The sequence below is a fragment of the Ceratotherium simum genome, chromosome X (assembly GCF_057802395.1).
Source record: "Ceratotherium simum simum isolate JZ-2026a chromosome X, ASM5780239v1, whole genome shotgun sequence".
Taxonomy (NCBI): domain Eukaryota; kingdom Metazoa; phylum Chordata; class Mammalia; order Perissodactyla; family Rhinocerotidae; genus Ceratotherium; species Ceratotherium simum.
This window is the reverse complement of record NC_141940.1, coordinates 6,316,242-6,336,984: the sequence shown is the minus strand read 5'-3', so window position 1 is coordinate 6,336,984 and position 20,743 is coordinate 6,316,242. Positions and strand designations below refer to the sequence as shown.

The following is a 20,743-nucleotide window of genomic DNA, read 5'->3' as shown; positions in this document are numbered from 1 at the left end:
ATGCTGGATAAGTTGTTACCTCCCCAAGTTTTCTCTGCAAGAGAGGTCAGCCTGTCAGAGCTATAGAAACAGCAGATGGACTAGGATGAAACCAGGTGCAAAATAACTTTGATAGAGTCTTTTAATGCAAACAATTTATCTATCATTGCCTTTCATTGAAATCCCCCACAAAATATCGAGTTTGGGCTGTTAAGGCTACAGAATGTAGCTGAATAAAATCCGTACATTGTAATACCCTAAGTATTCAGCAATTAGAGAATGAGAGGACATTTTAATTTATTCATTAAAGACAGGAAAGTAAATAGGATAACATATAAGGTTAATAGAATAACATTGGCCTTCATATTCCCAAGACTGTGTTTCCCATTTGGCTCTATTAGCATAGAGACTAGATTAATAAGAAACTGCTTAGGGCTTGTATGATGTGATTTTTAATATGCTCCAGGCAAGTCTGTGACTGTTTAGAAACCTGCGTGCTGAATCTTTTCATTGTAATTAGGTCTACTTTTAGTGCTAAATATTTTAACTTGTAATCTCCATAGATTGCCTTTTATTGTAATCTCAATAAAATGCTTTGAGCACATAGAGATACAGAGCAGCACACTGTTTTTATATGTTGTGCTCATCACAGCTGATGACCAGATACTGGCTAATGTCCACTACAATTTGTGAAATATCCATCTATGAGCATTTCAATTGCAAAGCCAATGGCTATTTTGCTTAGCTTAACACTTTTCTCACAATAACCTTAAATCAGATACTGGTGAGGGTGTGCTGCTTGTCCCAAGATCCAAAAAGAAACAGAAATGAGTATGATCTGTTATTTCAGAATAGATAACTCTCATGTAGGACAGGGATGACCACAGCCTTTTGACCACAAGAAGCCCATGGCACGTATCTGGCTATGTAAAGAGGGTGGAAGGGGGAGCAGCAGACACCTCTCGGAAGCTGGGGATCACTAAATTGATTTGAATTGACGTGCTGGGAGGCAGAGGCGTCACCATGCTGCCCTTGTACCGCCCCTGGGCTGGAGGAAGTAGCTAGACAGCATTGGTCCTCTCTCCACTCTCGCTCACTCCTTGTTTGGGCCAAACATGTTCTTTTCCTTAGGCTCCTTATTCACCCCAATTTGGGTCCAAAATCCATAGTTGGAGCCTGGAGGTTCTGTCTTGGAGTCATTAGCTAACAAACCCTGGGCAATGTACCACGTGTACTGAAGTTTATTACAAGTTTCCAAGTCTTGAGTTTAATTAGGGTTCTAGCACATACTAGAGCAATAGGAACATCTCCAGTAAAAGCTGTGTAATAAAACACTTTGCCAAACTGAAAATGTAAGATTTTGAAATTTGTATGCTGGCTTTGAAAAATTTACTGAGGCTTGGTTTAGGGCCCAGGAATGCTTTACTCTGTCCCTCAAATATCTGCCATCTGCTGGAAAAGCTACCAGGAAGGCTGCAAACACCCAGGACCTGGTCCTGAATGAAAAACAGAGTCTGTCCTATTCTTAGTTATATTTATTTTTTTCTATTTATTTAGCAAGAGCAAAGAGCATAAGCATTGTCAGTACATGGAAGTGTCCAAATTTGAGATTAGCTACCAATCCACGATTAACCATTCAAACTTCAAGTGGATGGGCAGATAAAAGCAGCAGACCTTTCCAAAATGTATGAAATAACCCGTATTTCACAGAGTCTTACAGGAGTCTTTGGAACATTAGATATAAACATTTGTAAACTTGCTAATAAATCTTATTTCAGGCCAATGGAAGCGGATTCAGTTTTCATATTTAGCCCTGAATCATATCTATATATAAATACGCTGAAATATTTGTTTATGTATTAAAATATAGAATAGCAAACCTTAAAATGACCATGGCGATCTTTGCTCTAGCTGCCTAACTTTGCCAATAAGGACGCTGAGGCATGGAGAAGTCAGTTGGTATTGAGAGATAATAGAAAATATAGATATTGGTCTCTGCCCCCGATTCCTGGCACAAAGCTCCTAAGTCCCTTGTAATTTTCTTGCTAATAAGAACACCAGGAGCATTTTTGTTCTAATATTTGGTTTTTGACCCTTGTTCCTGACACAGGGTACTAAATCTCTTGGAAGTTCCTGGGTGATAGGAGCATCTTTTGTTCTAATGAGGCGAGTCTGGATGGGCTCCTGGATTGGGGCTCGTCACCAGAAAGACCTAGCCAGAATTAGAAGCTTGGAACTTTCAGCTCCGTTCCTCCCCCTACCAACTTCTCTAGAGAGGGGAGAGGGGCTGGAAATGGAGTTAATCATGCCTCTATGAAGAAGCCTCCATAAAATCCCAATAGTATGGGGTTTGGAGAGCTTCCAGGCTGGTGCAAACATCCATGTACTGGGAGGGTGATGCACCCCGACTCCCTGGAGACAGGAGCTCTTATGCTTGGGACCATCCCAGACCTCACCCCATGTATCTCTTCATCTGGCTGTTCATCCATATCCTTTATCATATCCTTTAATAAACTGGGAAACATAAGTAACTGTTTTCCTGAGTTCTGTGAGCCGCTCTAGCAAATTAATTGAACCCAAAGAGGGGGCCATGCGAACCTGTGACTTATAGCTGATTGATCAGAAGCACATGTGACAACTTGGACTTGCGATTGGCATCTCAAGAGGAGGAGGAGGCAGTCTTGTGGGACTGAGCTCTTAACCTGTGGGATCTGACACTATCTCCAGGTAGATAGTGTCCGAATTGAGTTAAATTGTAGGACACCCATCTGGTGTCACAGAATTGCTGGGCTGGGAAAAAGCCCACACATCAGGTGTTGTGAGTGTGGCAGCAGTGTGAGAGTAAAGGAGAAACACAGGTGGAAGACTTCTGGGTTTTCTAATACAGGTATATGGCTAACGATGGATGTAGCATCCTCACCCAGAGTAGAATGTGCTCTAAAGGGACAGAAAGCCTGAACACACTAGTTTACTAATGCTAAAGATGCATCATCAATATTCAGTCCCCTGTGGGTTTTGGAATACTTATATCATTGAGTACCTACTATTCACTAAGAATACTCTTCCCATTTTCCTGGTTACACATGGTAGGGAGAGAGCCTCTATTATGTATTGATTATCTCCTATCAAAGGACTCATGTCATTTTGTGAGGAGTGCCCCCTAGCATCAGGGGCAAGAGGGCTTAGATTGGCTGGGGGAAAGAAAATTGAATTTTCAAATCCACAAACCCCAGGGGTACAGATTAATTGAGTGCCATTTACATTGGCCCTTCTAATGGAGAGAATAAATAACTCAAGCCAATGCTGAGATGCTCTACCTGGTGTTTCCATATTTACTCCACTTAGAGAATGATTAGTGTCAACATATGACTCTTGTGAGTGAAACATGCTTCTTCACCAAAGACAGTGCATTTTTCATTAAGTTACAATATACCAAAACTTTAGTTATAAACAAAATTGTCGGTTGACAAATGGATCTTGCTAAAGGGTTTTCTATCCAGCAAAATAGAAACCTTGAAGGGAGCAAGCCTTAATGGGATGCATGCACTTCTGAATCCTGTTATCACATCATCTTTGGGCCAGACACTTGAAAAACTCCTACTGGTTGCCATGTTAGTGAAATACACATGCAGGGACAAGTAGGACCTGCTATGAGGTCGATGTTCAACTGGCATGGGCAGGGTCTTTAACAGCAGAGTGGGTAAAGTTAATAAGTAGTTCAGTGAGCAATGGGAAGGCATGAAGGGTTCTGAGGAAGAGTGGCATTATCAAAGTGGAGCATAAAATGGTGTAAGAAGAGGGAGACCAGTGGACCAGTGAAGAGGTAGTGGCCATTGTCCAGGTAAGAGGTAATAAGGATCAAGCTAGGCCATAGCTGCAGGAAGAATGAGGAAAGCACAGCCTTCTGCCAGAAAGCAGGGTGGGAAATTTACCCTGCCAATGCTCTGGACTCCCTCCTCTTTGGGTGTGACTATGAGCCTCATGTGCAGTTGCAGGACGGATCCAGATGCATGTGGTCCTGGATCTCAGCTTTTCCTCCGGGAGCCTCTTTTATCCTCTGCATGGAACTTGAGACCCTCAGGTACTCTTTCATGCACAGAGCAGTGTTCAGGCCTCTCAGACTCCACAGTCATCCCCAATGCGTTTATCTACTCAATGTTTATTAAGTGACTGTTAGCTGCAACACACAGTTCCCTCCACCTGGAACAAATTTCCTCCAATCTCTGCCTGTCAAACTTCTATTCCTGCCCCCGTTATGTCTAGCACAGGCCTACTGCATATATGCGTAGAAAACAATGAATTAAATTAAAATGGGAGAAGCCCAATACTCTATGTATAGGGAACATGTTTTTGCTTTCTACAAGTTCAAGGTTCAAATACAGAGTATTTCCACGTTTCCTTCAGAGCACCCATCCAGAAGGTTAAATATAGTGGGTAGTGTTTTCCTAAAGATTGCAGTCCCTGGATGTAAAGTCAGAAATTCAGGCAGGCATCCAGGTGTTGCAAAATGCTGAGTGACATTTTCTCCTCTTAATCTGCAATCCTGGCTGTGCATGCGTGCTGCCAGCTGAAACCCCAGCCTATAGAATATAATATAGCCTCTTACTGTTTTACTTGTTCCAGTGAAATCTATTTAAATGCTGTAATTAAGCAATTCATTTCTATATTTGGGCAAATGCTCTCAGTATATGTCTCTTTAATTGATTTAACCAATTCTGTAGGTATTGATTTTAGACCATCTGAATACCCTAATGATGAGTTCATTTGTTAATAGAGGAGTTTCTCTTCTGAACTTAGGCAATCGATGCAATTTACCAATACATGCCACTAGGTTAAGGTATGGCTGCATCTCATAGAATAGTGCCGTGAAAAGTAAAAAAAAAGGTAAAACATAGAAACACAGAACCAATGCAATTGATTGTTCTTCTGTCTTGTTTTGATAGTGCCTAATATCCCAGTTATTTGAAATTATCTGAAGGATTGACTTTTCATTTTTTATCAAGAAATGTATTGTGTATGCCCAGCTTGAGTGTATCTGCTAGTATAGTGCCAGGAAAAAACATCTAAGCAGGAAATGTGAAAGCCGTATAGAGCAATGCTAACAGAATCACATTCTGTGCTTGACCGACAGCATTATTATTGATTAAAGAAGAAAGCAGTACCTGAATATGTAGCCTTGTAAAATGAGTCCACTGCTACGATATCTCTAGGCCATCCGAGGGCTCACTTTGACAGTCTCAACGAACAGGAAACATATTGCATTGAGTTTTGTTTTCTGTAAATCTCGGAGCGGGGGGCAGGTAGTGTCATAAGTCTGGATATAACTGTTCAGGCCATGCTTCTTAAAAGCCCAAAAAGATTCTCCAAAATTTTTTTATAAATATAGTACACGTGTCTATTGGACTAGGATAACAGTTAATGATATGTAATCACTGGGCCAGAATTACCTTACCAAAGAATTTTAAAGAAGTTCGATCATTTTATAGAAGATGACTAGCAAGTTTCCTAAGTGCCTCATATGTGCATTTTCTCCCTCAAGAAATATGAGGCAATGTATGCCATGGAGGTTGGGACTCAATAGACAACCACGTTCTTTCCTTCTTTCTTTCTTTCCTTCTTTCTATTTTTTCATGATAGCTTTACATTTCATGGTTCATGTAATTGAGTATGTAACTTCAGCTTCAGTATAGCAGAAGGATTCTCTACATAACAGAAAGACAAGCTCCTTCTTATTTTTAGGAAGATGGATTTAATGAGTAAGCAACTATGAGTATGTCCTTAGCCACATCATTCCTCCTGAGCAAATAAATTTGCTGCTTAGCGGGATACCACAAATAGTACAAAGCTGGTAACGAGAGAAGAATCAGCTCATAAACACTCCTTGAATGACAAAAGTGCCTTCTCCCTGGGCATATAATTTCTCCAGATACGTATCATGGAGGAGGCTCACCTAGGGTAGCATCCTCAGGGCTTCCCAACCTCAGGGTCAAATGTTAGTGAAAAAGCAAAGAGCCCTCCTGATGGAGTGAGGTGTGAGAGGCAGGACTGCTAATGGAGGAGTCACCTGGAGAAGAAGGATATTTCCCAGGCTTTCTTGTGGAGAGAGAGAGAGAGAGACAGGGAGAGAGAGAGAGAGAGACAGAGAGAGATTTGAGTGTATGTACATGCACTTGTGCCCCTACAGCACCTCAGGTGCCCTGACCTCTCTACCATCAACAACCCCTAAGAAGGTTCAGGGCAGAGGCCTGTGTGACGGTATAGGGCCCTCTCTCCTGCTGGGCTAGGCCTGTCAAGATCTAAACACATCAAAGTCTTCTTCCAGTAGGAAGGACTCTTCCTGTCTTCCTACTCTCCCTCAAGTAGGACTTCCCAGACAGAAGCATTCTATTCACTCCAGAACTACTCTTGATATGGAGAGAGGAACAGAGTGCTCATATAATCCTCGTTGGAATAACTGCATAGGTCTGGAACCTGGTCACTAGTCAGTAAGCCCATAAACTCTCTGGCTGTAAAAATTTATACACCAATGCCTGTGTGAACAGCAGTCACAATCAAGATGCACTGTATTTGCATAGCATGCTATGGTCTCTAGAGCACTGTCATGGATGTTGGCTACTCACAACCACTCTTGATGTAGACAGGACAGGAATGACTATCTTCATTTTTAAAATGAGGAAGCTGTGGCTCAGAGGTGTTAACCGCCTTGCTAATGTCTTGCTGATGGTAAGTGGCAAAGCTGGGAGTGGAACTCAGGTTTTTGGATTTCTAGCACAGCACTCTTTCCACTATACCCCATTACCTCTCATCACACCATACTGAGGTCTATTTTTTAACATTTTAATATATTTTATCATCCTTTCTTATACCAGAGCTTCCTTAATGGCAAGATAGCTATTATGTTGGGGAAACGTGGCACAAAATAGGTAGAATATAGGTCTTAAAAAACATATAGACAGTACAAATTAAAGCAGCATAAGTGTTAACTATCTAGCTTCCATTTTCCAATCAGTTTAAATTACTTTAATGTATGTTTTTAAACTCAAAATTAGCTATAATCCCAATATGTAACCCTCTTAATGCTTGGTGAATTACACTATATCATTTCATTTTGATTCCCCTCCTTTTGCGGGATATCTCACATTCTGGCACATGCAGCTGCAACTTGGGATTGTCTTTTCATGTCCCATAATTTCAAAAGAGGAATTTCCTCCTTGTATATTTTGTAGACTAGTTCTTATGCCTTAAAGGCATATATATTTTGCACACAAATAATTCAGTTAACTTTTCTTCCAAGTCTCTTAATTTAATAATCCCTTATAGCCTGTTTAAAACAAAGTCAAATTACAGTGAAAGTGAAGAACGCAAGTTGTGCAATGTGTCTCGTGTCTGGCGGAAGCTCTCTGTGACCACTTAGTTTAGAGATTAAAGGTGCTGAGCACAGAGTAGGATGCCATTAGCACATCTGACTAGAGCTGTTGGGACTCTGGAATGATCTCGATTTAACTTCCAAAGGAAAGAGAAACTCTCAGCATAGACATTTTCAATCAATAGCCAAGCAACTCAGAAAAATTAATTTGAAGGAAGTTATTTTCCTATAATGGCTGTATAAAAAGACATATGTTTCAAAGAAACTGGCCTTGAACATAATTATGTTTCTCCTGATCAGAGAAGAATAACTGGGCCTAGTTGACAGTCCCGAAGCACAGAAGCGAGAGGACATTTTCAAAAACCATGTCGCTGAATCAGAGCTAGGTTAAGCAATGTCACTTTGATTTCTCCCCTCCCCATCTTCTGCCAGTGGCGTGCTTATACTATTACATCCAGCGTGCTTTAAAAGGAAACTGCTTGAACATCATGACCATTACTTTATGATAACCTAAGTCTTCTAGAACAGACTTGTTTGGATTTTCAGGGATCAGGAGAAGTGTAGCCATGTGATTTCCACAGTGACATGTCTTTAGCCCACTACCACATCCTATTCCAAACCAGCCAGGATTAGGGGAGAAAAGTGGTAGAAAAGGCAGACTAGTGAAGGTCGATGTCCAACCCCTACTCCTCACCAGCATCCACCTCTTCCTTTCAGCATCCTTTACAGAAACTGCTTAGGGATGGACATTCATATCCTAAACACATGTGAGACATGACTTGGGCCAGCCAGACACATATTCCTTGTTTTGTCATTTTAACCTGTTACCTCATTCCCTAGCTTTCTTGCCATTCTACCACTTGCCAAAATTCAACCTCAGGCACAGATGGTGAGAAAATGATTTTTGCCTACTGAGCCAAAGAAAGTGCCCAAATATTAATGGATATTTATCAAGCAACAGAACCTGAAACTTAATAGACACGAGAAGGACTTCGAATTCTAATACTAATGTCTAAACTTGGGGAGTGTTTTATTTAAAAAAATTGCTTCAAAGTGCATTGAGTTGTTGTTATACATGGAAGGGTTCAATATGCTTATGCGCTGGTCACCCAGAATGTCAAGTCCAATGTTAGACAGTCCAATGGTCTGTTACAGGTGGTTGCCTCTGCATTCTAATTTACAGCAGTATTCTCTTAGTCTCTTAGCCCTCACCCACCTCCAGGATTCACAAATATAAAGGTCTCCAAATGGATACTTTTTAAAAGGGTCTGAGGAACCCTGAGGTTGTCAAACCACTGCTTCAGCGCTCCGCATATTAAACGTTACTTCCACAGCCTGAAAAAGTCTAGGGAAGTACAAATTTAGTTCTGATTACATAATCATGCTACGGAAGTATGAAAAAAAATCATCACTAAACCCCTCCAGGTGCTTAAACAGTTTGATAGACTTTAGCCATTCTGCCATCAGCGCCCCCAGCTGTGTTGCTTAGCAACATTTTAATTCCAGAAGAATCGAAGGAGATGCAATCCCTGTGGAGAGGGAAACAGAAATAAGAGGGCTGTTGACAGATGATCTGAGTTGTTTCTTCTAATATACTGTGAAGATCACTAGCTCTTTTCATGAATGATAAATGGACTGTACACAGATCAATGGGTTCAGCAATAAACTGGAACCAGGCTCCATGTCTAAGGCAACGCAGGCCGAGAGGCCCAGAGATTTCCTCATTTCGATGATTTGGTGTGTGTTTTCTTAAAGGTTCCATGGGAGGAAATTGATCCAAGCAGTCGGTCATCCTTTTCTGGTGTCTGCTAATAAAAATGATTTTAGAAATGGATACTTTGGCCTTTCTATCACTGTGCAGGTGCACCAGGTGTCAATAGTAATGCAGGGTAAATGGTTCCCTACCACAAATCTAAAAATCCAAGATATGCTCATGACCATTCCCTCCATACCTGTCTCCCCACCTTGTCGTAATAGCCCCATGAGGCTCATATTGGGGGTGAGATTAGAGTGAAGGGTGGAGAGAGGAGAATCGAGTTGTGAACCTAATGGCCCACTCACACGGGCATAGCCGAACTTTCCAGCAGCCCTGACAATGCCCGCCTGTGTCTGAAAGCTGCACTTGGACAGGTAACCATATTCCCGAGGCGAGAAAATTTGCTTTCTGCTTCTCCTGTCTGCTTATCTCCAGCACCCTGCTTCTGTTAGCTCCTTATGTTTCTGAAGAGCATATTATATTGCTTATTATTTTGGTAACTAGTTGCAAAGATTATGCCTGCTAATGTTGTCTAATTGCATTTCTTTCTTCTGTTCACAGGCTGTTGAAAAGGCAAAACCTAAGAATAATCCCGTGAAGTAAGTTTTTTTTTATTAGTTGGAAATTTTAATTTGAACGGACTCCATGCATGTGAAAAAATAAGGTCATAAAAGAGACCTTGGAGTTTGATTTAATCTCTATTCATGACAATTTAAAAACAAAAACAAAACAAGCAAAAAAAAATATACCGCCAATAAGCAAGGACCAGCTTTTACTTTTTCCTGTGAAGTCCTGATGAAGTCCTGATGAGGAAGTGCCCCAAGTTGTGCCCAGTTTACATAAATTAATATGAGCCATCCACGAATAGCTGCCAAATACTATTACAATCATATTCAATGCATGGTACTTCAAGCCTTTGGGTTTTGCACATGCTAAAAAGATTACATTTTTAATTGCAATCCTTGGACCTATGACAGAGACGTAAATGGCTGAAAATGTGCCAAGTCATTTCCAGCCACGTGGGGAGTTTTGGCACCTTGGCATCAAGGCCTCGCTACTCTGTTAATGAAAAGCTCATAAAAATATATTTAACTAAAGGTTTTTCTAGCTAACAGAGAGCTATTTGCAAGGCATTTTATGGGATACTCTTAAATTATAAACAAGCCGCACAGCACTCTTTTAAATATAGTACATCTTAGACATCCTGTCTCTCTCAGAAGGGAGACTTTCAAATTAAGAATGATGTCTGTCTTGTCATGTGGGTTTGTGACATCTGATTGCAGTGTTGTGAGGCATTTCAGCCCCGCCAGCCATGTGGCCGAGGGAAGACCCGTTCTATGTGCTGGGTTATTGTCGGTCTGGTAATACCACATCTCTAGGAACTACGTGTTAATTTACGTCAGCTGACTTCCATCATGGTGGGTACCAAATGCAGAAGTGGGGAGTGCATTGATTTTTAATAGTGTTTCTGGGAGAATGCATCAGTTAATACCAACGATGAGAAGGCTGCTTGTGTTTTGTAAAAGAATTAATTTTTCAAAGTCACCAGGGTAGTGGTTAGCACACCACTAAATCCAAGCTGTAATTCACTTTTCCAAAAGGTTTTGTGAACTTTGTTTTTAAATTTGATTTTTCTTAGGCCACAGAATATTCCTTATCGGCCTTCTGTAGCCTCTAGCAGGGCATCTGTAGTGTGGAGATGTAGTATGCTGTAGTTGTCCCATTGGAGTATGTGTAGTAGCTGAGTTTTGGTCTGGTTGTTTGGTTGGGGTTGAAATCTTCTCTGCAGCCTGATTTCTTTCCTGTCTATGCCCGGAAGGTTTCTCTACTGCAAGCCCGTGGCAGGCAAGCTCCGTGGATTAGAGGATGGTGCTAATGAGGCCAAGGCCAGGACTTCAGTCCCTGGGTGGGCCATTAGTGATCTTCATTCCCCTACTCTGACTGCACCCCTACCAGCAGTCCACCTGCATGTAGATGTGTGCCCCAGGTCATAAGGGATGGGGCAAGGGCTGGAGGGGAGTGTAAATCTAGGCCCTCAGTGGGACAAACATCTCCAAGTTCAAGCCCTCCCAATACAAAGTGAGTCCTAAGCTCCATCTGTCCGTGCACAAGATGGCCCATTGGCAGTGTGGGGTTGCATTAAATCGTACTCTAATGGCCTGGAGGTGGGACTAGTTTTCTCTCTGCTCCTTGTGAGGATTCAACCCTACACATGATTATATTTTTTTATGAGCTCTTGTTAATTTACAGTTAAGACTCTAATGTCTAGCACTTTAAGGAGTATCATAAAAAGAAAATAGGAAAACTAGAAGAGCCAAAGGATTAGTGCTAGAATATGGAGCTTTTTATTTTTAAATATATTTGAAAATCTGCTCAATAATAATCTTAAGTCACAGTCAACTGGTAGATGGTTAGAGTTGTCTTCTAATTAAATGAGATACTGTTCTCAGTGTGAGTTTGGGTGTCCTGTTGCATTTGGGCTCATGATATCTAACTCACTTACCCAGCCACAACCATCTAGGTACATTAAGAAGAGAGGCCTCGTCCAGACCTCAGCTCAGGGACAGAAATTCCAGGGCATGGTTCAATTACACTGCCTTACAGCAGAGCAGAAGTGGAGTTTTTGAAAGTTTTATGTATAGTGGTCATCTTTTGGTTTCTGATGTCTGCCAGAGAATTTCAGTTACACAGTGCACTGAGACCCCAGATAGAGTAAGGGTTCGATACATGTTTTCTGAATGAATGAACAAGTAAACAAATTGGACACATCCCAGAAAACAGTCCTTTCAGGAACCTGGCCTGGAGGCTTAATAAGACTGGTGGCTTTACTCTAGTAGAGGGTCAGATTGGAAGAGCCTTTGTATTGTAACTGACCAAGTCATTCAGTCTCTTATTCTTGACTCATGCCACATGTCAAATGCTCCCATGTTGCTCTGGTTTATTCCAACTGCTTTGCCTCCGACCAGTTACTAGTCTGATCTCGTATGCAAGAATTAACATTTGCTTGTTTGTTTGAGCGTACAATGGAAAGCATGCACAGTCTTGGTGGAAGAGTAGAGGTCTGGAGGCATCATTTACAACTGAAGTACGAACGCAGATTGGTGAAGATGATCATATGTGTCATTGGATGTCATCCTCTGGTGCAGAGTTGGGCAAATGGTTGGGGAAGAAATCAAAAGAAGAATATTTCATGGCATGTGAAAATTATATGAAATTTAAATTTGTGTCTATAACAAACTTTTCTTGGCACACAGCTACACTCGTCTGTTTCCGTACTGTCTGTGGCTGCTTCTGTGCTATAATGGCAGAGTTGAGTAGTTGCAAAAGAGACTATGCAAACCACAAAAACAAAAATATTTACTATCTGGCCCCTTAAAGAAAAACTTTGCTAACCCCTACTCTAGTTGGTCACGTAGAAAAAGGCACAAATGTAAGCGTTTCCACGACTGTGAAGGTTAAACTATCAACCCTTTCTGTTGTTATCCTTTAAAACACTGAGTAGGTATTTACCAAGCCCTTATTGTGTGTTCTGGACTTTCAGCAATTCTCATTCAGAGCAAAGAGACTACTCTTAATTCACTATCTTTGAAAATCATTATGGATATGAGATCCATTAACAGGGCAGTGATGCCTCACAAACCAGCAAACACGTAGCTGGAGTGTACTGCCAATCTTCCAAGTTGTGTGTAGATGGCTATATTGCAAAAGGCATATGCATTTTCTAAAATTCTGTAACTTCCCAAGATCTAACTAAGGCTAAGTAAACTTTCAATTAGAGTGATGGTAAATGATTCGCAGTATCCATGTAGTTTGTATATTTTCCTCTCTAAAGGTTCACCTCCCCCTCCCTATTTATCAACCACTTGTTCAATTTATTTTTAATACCTTCATGGTTATAAGCTTCTTTCATCACCATAGGGAGACTGTGGTACACATTAATTACACTCCATATAAAGGAGAAATTAAATATATGGTTAGTGAATGTAAGCACATAATCTACCTGGATACACTAATGACTTTACCTTGAAACATTAAATATTACCTCTGAGGGTAAGAATCAAAATTGAATGTTCTTAAGATCAGCGATCAGGACAAGAGATGCCGGTACATTTCTCAGTCTATTGGAACCATGCTGGTATCAAAGCTAGATTAGTATGTTCAAACTGTGGCTCTTTAATGTGTCAGAGAGACTTTCACTTGTATATTAATGTTCACGGCAATTATCTCCAAGCTTTCATTGTGACAACAAGGCCTGAGAGATGTACAGATTTCTTCTACCATATGTGACTTATCACATACATTTTTTTAAAAACACGTTTCTGTTATTAAGACATATGTGATAGTACACTTCTGCAAATGTGAATTGCTTTTGGCTAAAAGCCATGCACTAATAAGTTGAGTTGAATCTAACCGAGGTTGACATCTGTTACTAAAAGAGAGGGAGAAAGAGAGAGAGAGAGACAGAGAGAGAAGGAGGGAGAGAGAGAGAGGGAGGGGACAGCAAGCAGTTGTCAATCATAAAATTTTTCCTTGCTTTTTTACACTTTAACAACGTTAAACAATGTGGTTGTTGTCTTTCACAAATCAGGATCAGAATTCACTCTGCTTGGGAAATTACAGCTTTATTTAGGAACTGATTCATCTCATAGATATGGTGGTTTCATTGTTGAAAATGACAAATAGCCACAAAGATTTCCCTGCCTGTGATGTTTGTGCATTATTCATTTATTCCTCCAATGAATATATATTGAGGATCTACCGTGTTCCGGGAACTGTGATAGATGCCAAGGGAATTAAAAATAAATCTGACACAGGTCTTACCCTTGAGGAGTTTAGAGTCCAGCAGGAGAGATAAAATCGGTTTGTAAAGAACTAAATACAACATAGAGATATGTTTGTTAAGTGGGGGACAGATAAAGTACAAGGGAAGCTCTAAGGACAGAAAGTGCTTCTAGTTATCATTATTGGAGAAGGGGGGTGGAGGAAGGAGACATTTGCACCAGGACTTTAAAGACTGCTGGTTTGAAACACTGGGGGTGAGGTGGCAGGCAGTCTCAAAGGTTGGGTTTGAGGCTCAGAAGAAATGCTGGTTTGGGACCCTCGGGGCTTATCTAGATGAAAGAGATTAGCTTGGTGTAGAGTCAAATAGCATTGAAGAGCTCTAACTTGTTACAGTGAATCATCAATTAATCCCCTAATTATTAAACATAAACAAAGAATCCGTAGACCTGGGATCTAGTCCTGAATTTGACATCAGCTTGTGGTATGATACTGTACATGTTCTTTCCTTGCTACAAACGTCAGCTAGATTTATTTGTATGGTTCTTCCACCTCTTAAAAAAAGTCAAAGCTTGAAATCCTGATTTATAATTCTGCTTATTTTAGGAAAAATTTATGTTAATTTTGATGTAGATGCATACATGCACATACATTATCAACATTGGGTACATAATACATATGTGTTTATGCACACACACATGTGCACACACACACACAATGCCTTTTCCCGTCATTTCTGCCTTGTCTATTTGTGAAATGAGGGACAAGAAGCCACATCATTAGAGTTTTAAAGAGATATGTGAGACAGAAGAATAGTGTGGTTCCAAGGACGTTGGATTGAACCTTTTAAATGACCCCTTATGACCAAAGGTAATTTTGTGGTTGGTGTCCATATCTCATGTGATGCTCTTGGACACATGCACGTCACAGACCTGTAGAATATCACTGAAATCACAACATTCTGTAGGATAAGGCGATGGACTCTGAACTGTGTTCTGCCAAACACTGTTCTTGTGGGATTATCTCCTTTAGGAAAAAAAGGCTCCAGCACCAAAGAGGTTTGGCATACACTACCACATCCCTTTCCTGGAGCGCCCCTCTGCACGTTCGCATAATGCAGGCTCAAAGAAGTCCTGTAGAAAGAAGCCTCTTTAACTTTGTCTTATCCAAGGTTTCCCACACGTATTTGAGCAGAGAACTTATCCGGCATGGTATTGCATGGAACACAGAATTTGATGCTTGAGTCCATGTAAAATAAAATGACCACATGGAGGCCTGGCCTCCATAGGTAGTTTGAAAATTAGGTACGGCCTAATAACTTACGTTCAGACTCTACAACAGTATTCGAAGTGAGCAGATTATTTAAAAAGTCAACCATGGAAAAGAAAGAAATCACTCAAGTCTGAAGTGATCAAATATCTCCTCTGTCTCTTTTACAGTGTCACACTCTAAACGATTTTTATGACTTACGAATGACCTGAAGAGCAGTGCTCAATGAGGGTAAGGGCCGTTTGGAGTTAAGTCTCTCTGAATGAGATCCGTAAAACCCAGCAGTCCCCAGGGAGCCTCATCAGAGCAGTGGGTCAGATGCCTGGCCCACTCATTTCATGACAGTGAGGCACCTAGACCAGTGTGCTCCCTGCCACGTCAACAGAAGTGTAGTCAATCTCTAATCGGCTCTGGCCATTTTAAGGGTAGTTAAAGGAAAGATAAGACCTCTTTCTAAACAGCTAAATAAAATAAATTGTGCTCTTTATGTTGTCCAGATAACTATAATCAGATACAGAAGGTTCCAGCAATCATCATCACAGCTAATGAAACTTGCACAAATTTCTGGGCACCCTCCTTTTCATTGGTAATTGGAGTTGCATTATCTGGGCAATCTCAGATGAGACAACTGAGACCTAGAGAACAGACTGCCCGGAACCCCATGATTCCAGAAATTCTCTCCACTTGGGACCCACTGCCTCATTGTCATCGACTCTTAGGACATACTTGGTCACTTTCAATGCGTATAAATTTATTGTTGGTTTTTTGTCATATTATCTAACTTTATGTAACAGTTTGTTTTCTTAGAATATGGCATGAAGTGTTCCAAAAATTAATGAATTGACAAGTTTGCAGGCACTTGAACAATTATGCCAACTTCAATTATCTTAACTTTATAAGGAAGAGTTTCTTCAAAACTCCAAGCAAGTTGGTTTGTCTCATTACCATCACTCATTTTTCCAAAAGCTTTATGAGAACTTTTTTTGTTTAGGTGGTGAATTAACACTCTGATAACCACGCTGATGAAGCAGAAATAGAAAGCACCCAAGTTTTGGTGAAGCTGAGGGACCTCAAACAAACCAGCAAATGTGGAATCAAACCATTTTAAAGGAAAATAAACCACTTTTTAAGCAACAAGATTCATAAATATCTCTTTATCCAGTACTTGATAAAGTATCACATTACTTTCTAACTCTGTGCTTCTTAACATTTGCTGCTTAGATAAGAATGGACAACTCTGTTTAATCCATTCAGACAAGTCAATTCAGTTTTTGGTACATAAGAGTTACACCTACAATTTTATTTTAACGTTGCCATGCAGCAATATTCCAAAAAACTGTCAAAAACTCAGAATCACATAGTTTGATCTGATAGAAATTCAAGCAAGCCACACACGTGTTCTTTTAATAAACATGAATTGTGTGCCTACTGTGTTCCAGGCTTGGTTGATAGGGAGATGAGTAAGATAACGTTCCTACCCTGAAAGTCCTCACCCTCTGGCAGAGGAACAAACAGGTCATTGCTCTACAGAACAGACAGGCTCTGCGACTGAAGCAAGGGCGGCATCCAGTGAGGCACAGATGGAGCGAGACCTGCTTGGAGTGGGCTCTCCCTAGCTCAGCAGGAGTCCCCCAAGGAGCAGCGGAGATGAAGCCATTCAGGAGAGCAGAACAACATTTGCAAAAGGCACGGCGAGAAGAAAGCAGATGCCGTGTTGTGAGCAATTTCGGGTAGGTAGAGGCAACTTAGGAAGGGGGCATTTTTCACAGTAGCAGGAAATACCAAGTTTGTGAATTGCAGGAGAGACAAGACAGAAAAGAGGAGCTCTCTGTGCCAGGATTCCTAAAGCATCACACTGCCAAAGACTCGGGCTCCACTTTTGACATTAAGAGGAGAGCAGTGCAATGTAAACAAAAATAAGAAAATACTGAAAAGGATTCTATTGCTCTAGAAAGTTAAAGGGTAGAGTTAGGGAGGGATTATAAGGCACCCTTTGTAAACTGTTTGCAGAAAAATAGACACATCAAATGCTTTCTCATTATATCAGGCTGATCCTTCTCTGTGGTCATTTATGTAAATCTCAGCTCACATAGGACTCCTCAAAGCATCCAGCTCTTCCCTTGTGGCTTTATCGACCCTTGATTGTTTCTTATTTTTTAAAAACTTTACTTTTGTACAGTTCTTTTCACATTATTCAAGCATCTAGGATATACTAAAATATAGTATTTTAGGCATGACACATAACACGATTATTCTAGCTTCATTTTCTGAACTCACTTCACAGACATAAAAATTCTTTCTGAATGTATTTTTATCAGCCACAAATGTAAGCACAGCAGCACCATTTTTATTTCTAGGGAAACACTGCATGCCCCCCTGGTAACCACACGCAAGGCTCCAAGCAGTCAATGAGGCCTCCAGCGACCGCAGAACATGTTCAAAGTCAGGAGCCTGGGGTCATAAGTTATTGTTTAGTTGACTACTAGTTTGGGGGGACAGAGAACTATAGAAATGACTCACTTTGGCCAGGGACTGAAACTACTGAAAACAAGTAGTTTCTGCTTTATTAAAGCTTTTGCCTGAACCAACAGCAGTTATCTAGAGAACAGTTTTTTAAAAAGGTAAATCATTCTTCCACAAGAAAATGTTTCCATTTGTAGAATTTACAGCATGGCGGTAGATTACATGTCGTTATAATCCAGTTTTTATATGCACATGCATTTATATACACATCGTTATAATCCAGGTTTTTTCATGCACATGTGTTTATGTACTCTATACATCAATATACCCTCGTGCTCCATGGTAATTTAAGTCCAATATAGAATTGTTCCTGGTGATGGGCAGGCAGAGGCAACCATAACTATAGAAGTTCTCAGATCTTTTTCTCAGTGTCCATTTCTCTGTTCTCATCACCCCCTAATATGTTGACTGCTTTCTGCCTTCTCTCAGCACCAGATTACCATAAGTGGGTTCCACATAGATGGCGAAAATATTTCAGAAAACTCTTGTGGCTTTTTGCTTATTTCTTGGCAGCTTCAGGGAGTGTATGACTGTGTACCTCCTTGGAAGCCCTGTGAATTACTGGCAGGGCAAGCCCAGGGCAGCCAAGGGGCTCATTCATACTCATTCGTCTCTGCATTATCAAACCTTGCAGTGTGAGTTGCCAAGAATCTGCTAATAATAGTTTCTGCATGTATAAGCACACCTTATTCATCTCTCTTCCACTAGCTGGAGATATGTATCACTACCAACATTGGCTAAGTGGAAGTTTAACTTGCCTCAAACCATGATGCAAGGGTTTACTAAGCAAATTAAACATGCTAGCAAACTTGCTTTAAAGATATATGTAGATGTGTAAAACACTCTCTACACATATTTATGTACACTCATATATAATTTAAACCCCACCTATTTCCAAAAACTGAATTTGACATGATTGAAACAAGACTGTAGAAGATTATGTTTAAAGGAAACAGGAGTCCCAACTATTTCCTAGCACTATAGAAACATCTGTTTACATATATGATGCAACTACAAAATGCTATGTATTTTTGAATCCACCGAGATGACGGCTGCCCTATAATGACACAGCTGAGCACAGCAGGGCCCTTCTGCGGTGATACTGTTGTGGTGCAGAGCCTGTTGGGAGATCTCGTAGAGTTCCATCACACGTGTGTGAGGTTCTTCTGCTGATCCTTAGTGGTGGGTGGTAGGCCCTTGTATGTGGGTTTGACTTTTGAAAACTAGTCCAAGACAGTGACTCAGAGCCATGGATGTTGAAACAGTGGTCAATCAAGGCAATTAATGTGGGCATTGTTTCAAAATTATAGTGATTTTCTCTTGTGGCTAGTGAATGCCCTGGAGAGGAATTTTACAAAGGCTTTATGCAAGAGCAACAGCACTGGACCAGCACCCTATGCAAAATAGCAACCCCTCCAACATATACACCCCCAACCCCCTTTAGCCTACTTTATTTTTCCTCTTTAGCAGTTATCATCACACTGTATCTGTCTGTCTGTCTATCAATTGATCTATCCATTTATCTATCTTCTATCTATGTTTTGAAGTGTCACCTCCCACAAAAATGTAAGGTCCATATGAGTGAGAATTTTGTTTTATTCACTGCTGTAACTCTAGAACCTCAAACAGTACCTGTGATATAGTACGAGCTCAATATTTGTTGAATGAATGGGTGCAGGCATCTAAGGATATGACTTTGAAGTTCAGCCATCATAGTTGAGTATCAGTATGAGTTTAGTCTTAGAGCAAGCCTGATATTGCACTGCCCTTTGGACAATCACTGAACCCTTATTGGCTCTCATGTGAGTCACTAACTTTTCCTGGAAAGGAACCAAGCATTCTTTTAAAATAGTCTATATTCTGTATTGGTTTTACTCTGAGGCATTATAAAGTTAGTTTTACTGTCTTTATAGAGCTAGAATTTTACCTCACAGATGATTCCTCTGGTCTATACCCATCTTCCTATTCGGGATATCTTCCTACTCTTGATTTGGAAGGGAAGGCACAAGGGGAAAGATGTCAGCCTCCCTGTGGGTGGGGGTTATGCATGGGCAGTTACATTTGATGTCATTGGGCATTTTCAAGAATGACCGAAGGCATATTTTGTCACTCTGGGACAAGGAAACAAAAGGTCGTTAAGTTAACAGCTGACAACACATGCTATTTCCTATTTTTGAAAGGCCATCTTGATGCTCAGAAATTAGCAGGATGGAACACACAGCAGCAATGCCAAAACATACACACTTGCCCTCTTCCTCAGAGCTCGGGAGTCTGAGAAGCACCTGATCTCCCCTTTCTCTTTCTCACCATACTCCACTGTCACAGCTTGAAGCCTTTGGTAACTTTCCCCACTGGCCCATAGTCTCAGAACTTGGATGGTTCTGGAGTGAGCAGCTCTAAGGGAGCTGGTCCTTAAGCAAGGCTTGATACACAGACTCACAGACATTTCTTGTCACAAGGGTTTAGGTAACAACTCTGTGGAGCGGTAAAACCAAACAAGCTTTCTTTCGTTTCATGTTATTTTCATGAATATGTAAATAATTAAATCCTTTGGTCATATCTCAGTGATGAGGTTAAAATAAATTCCTCACTTTATATCGATGTGTATGAAAGAAACTAAAAAAGAAGACCATGTTTCAGGAAATAACACTGCTACAAGGTTAATTTTGCCTCAAATAGCGTTTCCTAGAATTGAATTGCCTGGTCTCCTCCCTCGAGGATTGCTCTTATGCTTGCAATAATCGAGGCTGATTTTATTGGAAAATCACCTCTGGATGAGGAACATACTCCAGAGGAAGCTTTGCATGGGATGGAACTGCTTTCTGGTGCCAGTAGCACCTTATCCGGGCTGGTGATGTTTGAGTCCCCAATCTTTCTGTTCATTCAGGCAGCACATTCATTAGCAATCTTTCAGGCAGGGTAGAATAACTAGACATACTAGGGAAATTTACTTGGAATTATTTTGGGAACTTACTGGCTAGCAGATCAGTAATCAAATTGTAGCTTTTAACATGTACATTAAGTATTTTACTAGAAATGGCGGGAATCACTGTAGTTTTTACTTCAAATGC

General features: G+C 40.7%; 1 protein-coding gene across 4 annotated transcripts in view; it reads left to right on the top strand.

Moving 5' to 3' along the window:
* The window catches only part of AFF2 (ALF transcription elongation factor 2), a 470,121-nt gene that overhangs the window by 367,655 nt on the left and 81,723 nt on the right, over positions 1-20,743 (top strand). For all 4 annotated transcript variants that reach the window (XM_087427395.1, XM_087427393.1, XM_087427394.1 and 1 more), the window contains one exon: positions 9,663-9,700. In XM_087427395.1, the coding sequence (XP_087283521.1) occupies positions 9,663-9,700 (38 nt within the window). The remainder of the gene's footprint in view (positions 1-9,662; positions 9,701-20,743) is intronic.